The sequence below is a fragment of the Poecilia reticulata genome, linkage group LG20 (assembly GCF_000633615.1).
Source record: "Poecilia reticulata strain Guanapo linkage group LG20, Guppy_female_1.0+MT, whole genome shotgun sequence".
Classification (NCBI taxonomy): domain Eukaryota; kingdom Metazoa; phylum Chordata; class Actinopteri; order Cyprinodontiformes; family Poeciliidae; genus Poecilia; species Poecilia reticulata.
The window spans coordinates 24,837,146-24,838,755 of record NC_024350.1 but is presented as its reverse complement, the minus strand read 5'-3'; the positions used below and the strand labels follow the sequence as shown (position 1 = coordinate 24,838,755).

At 52.0% G+C, this 1,610-nt stretch overlaps 1 protein-coding gene across 1 annotated transcript in view; it reads left to right on the top strand.

Moving 5' to 3' along the window:
* Positions 1–1,610, top strand: part of LOC103456965 (sodium channel protein type 2 subunit alpha-like) — a 63,851-nt gene that overhangs the window by 40,628 nt on the left and 21,613 nt on the right. The window contains exons 5-6 of the mRNA XM_008396850.2: positions 835–924; positions 1,320–1,448. Coding sequence (XP_008395072.1) covers positions 835–924; positions 1,320–1,448 — 219 coding nt within the window. The remainder of the gene's footprint in view (positions 1–834; positions 925–1,319; positions 1,449–1,610) is intronic.

Genomic DNA, 1,610 nt, shown 5'->3' with positions numbered 1-1,610 from the left:
CCGATGATGTTTTCTCGTACACGTCTGCGCGCCTCACGCTCCGTCACCTGACGCACATAACGAGGTAAATGTAGCGAGTTTTACCCTTCACGTATCGTCGCCTCGGGGTTGGGGGGGCTGAGCGTCGCTCCTTCACCCTGACGTTCCTTCCCTCGGTCGGGGGGGCCGGGGGGGGAGGGGCGATCTATGTTTTTGCATCCACCTGAATAATGTGTAGTTGCGCCCCTGGCTCCGACCAGCAGGTAAAGGTGAGACGATTTCATCGATGCAGTCAAATACCAATAAATTCACATTAAATGTTGGGAAAAAAACTTTTGAAAATGTGTAAATTTGGTCAAACTGGAAAAACCAAGTGAGCCAAAACTAAAGAGGTTCGACTGACTTTAACTGTGTGAAGCTAATATTTAATGTTATGAATGGAAACGTGAATTTATTTTGAAAAACCAGAATGTGGGAGTGAAACGTGGTCCATTCAGTTCGACTGTGGAGGGAATAAGTTTTAAATAAGACGGTAGATCTCCGTTTGTTGTTGTCATCTTACGTCCCACTGCTCTAAATGTCCCGTCTTGCTTTCGTGACGTTGCTCAGGGACAGACTAGCCGCGGCGCTACCTGCTAGCATTGGGCTGGTTTCACTTCCTGCTTCCTGTTACGAAAACAAACATCAGTAAAAACCAGCGAAGAAGAAGAAAAGTCTGAGTTTCTCGTGTTGGGGATCCCAGCTGGAGGTGAGCGCGCACGCCTCCGGATTGCGCATGTGGGGCTGACGGTTTCCATAGAAACGAGTCTGTCTTTGTCCTCCTGCGTGAGACGTTGTCCTCCTTAACCTGCTCACTTTGTTCAGCTTGTTCATCATGTGCACCATCCTGACCAACTGCTGCTTCATGGCCATGTCGGAGCCGGCCAACTGGGCCAAGTACCTGGAGTAAGTACCAGAACCGCCCAGAACCGTCCAGAACCGTCCAGAACCGCCCAGAACCGTCCAGAACCGTCCAGAACCACCCAGAACCGCCCAGAACCGCCCGCCTGCAGGGGGAGCGGACAGGAGGAGGATGAAGATGTGTTTAATGAACAGGAAGCGGCGGCGCTGAGGCGGGTCAGAGGTCAATCGTCTGGAGGAAACATGTCTGAACCCGAGGCTAACGCTAACGCTGTCAGGCTAGCTGCAGCTAAAGGGACCCATCCGTTACAGGTTCAGCCTGACGGGACGCTGTCCTCATGTCTTCCTCCGCTTCACTTGATGGAGGAGACGACATGAAGGACGTCCATCTGTTTCTGATTTATTCCTCTCTCTCTCTCTGCCCTCGCTCGCCCGCCCAGGTACACCTTCACAGGTATTTACACCTTCGAGTCGCTGATCAAGATCCTGGCCAGAGGCTTCTGTGTGGGACCCTTCACCTTCCTGAGGGACCCATGGAACTGGCTGGACTTCAGCGTCATCGTCATGGCGTGAGTCTCACTGAGAGACAGAGACAGACAGAGAGACACAGAGACAGACAGAGACACTGAGAGACAGAGACACTGAGAGAGACAGACAAAGACTGGGAGACACTGAGACGGAGACACTGAGAGAAACACAGAGATAGACAGAGACACTGAGACAGAGAGACA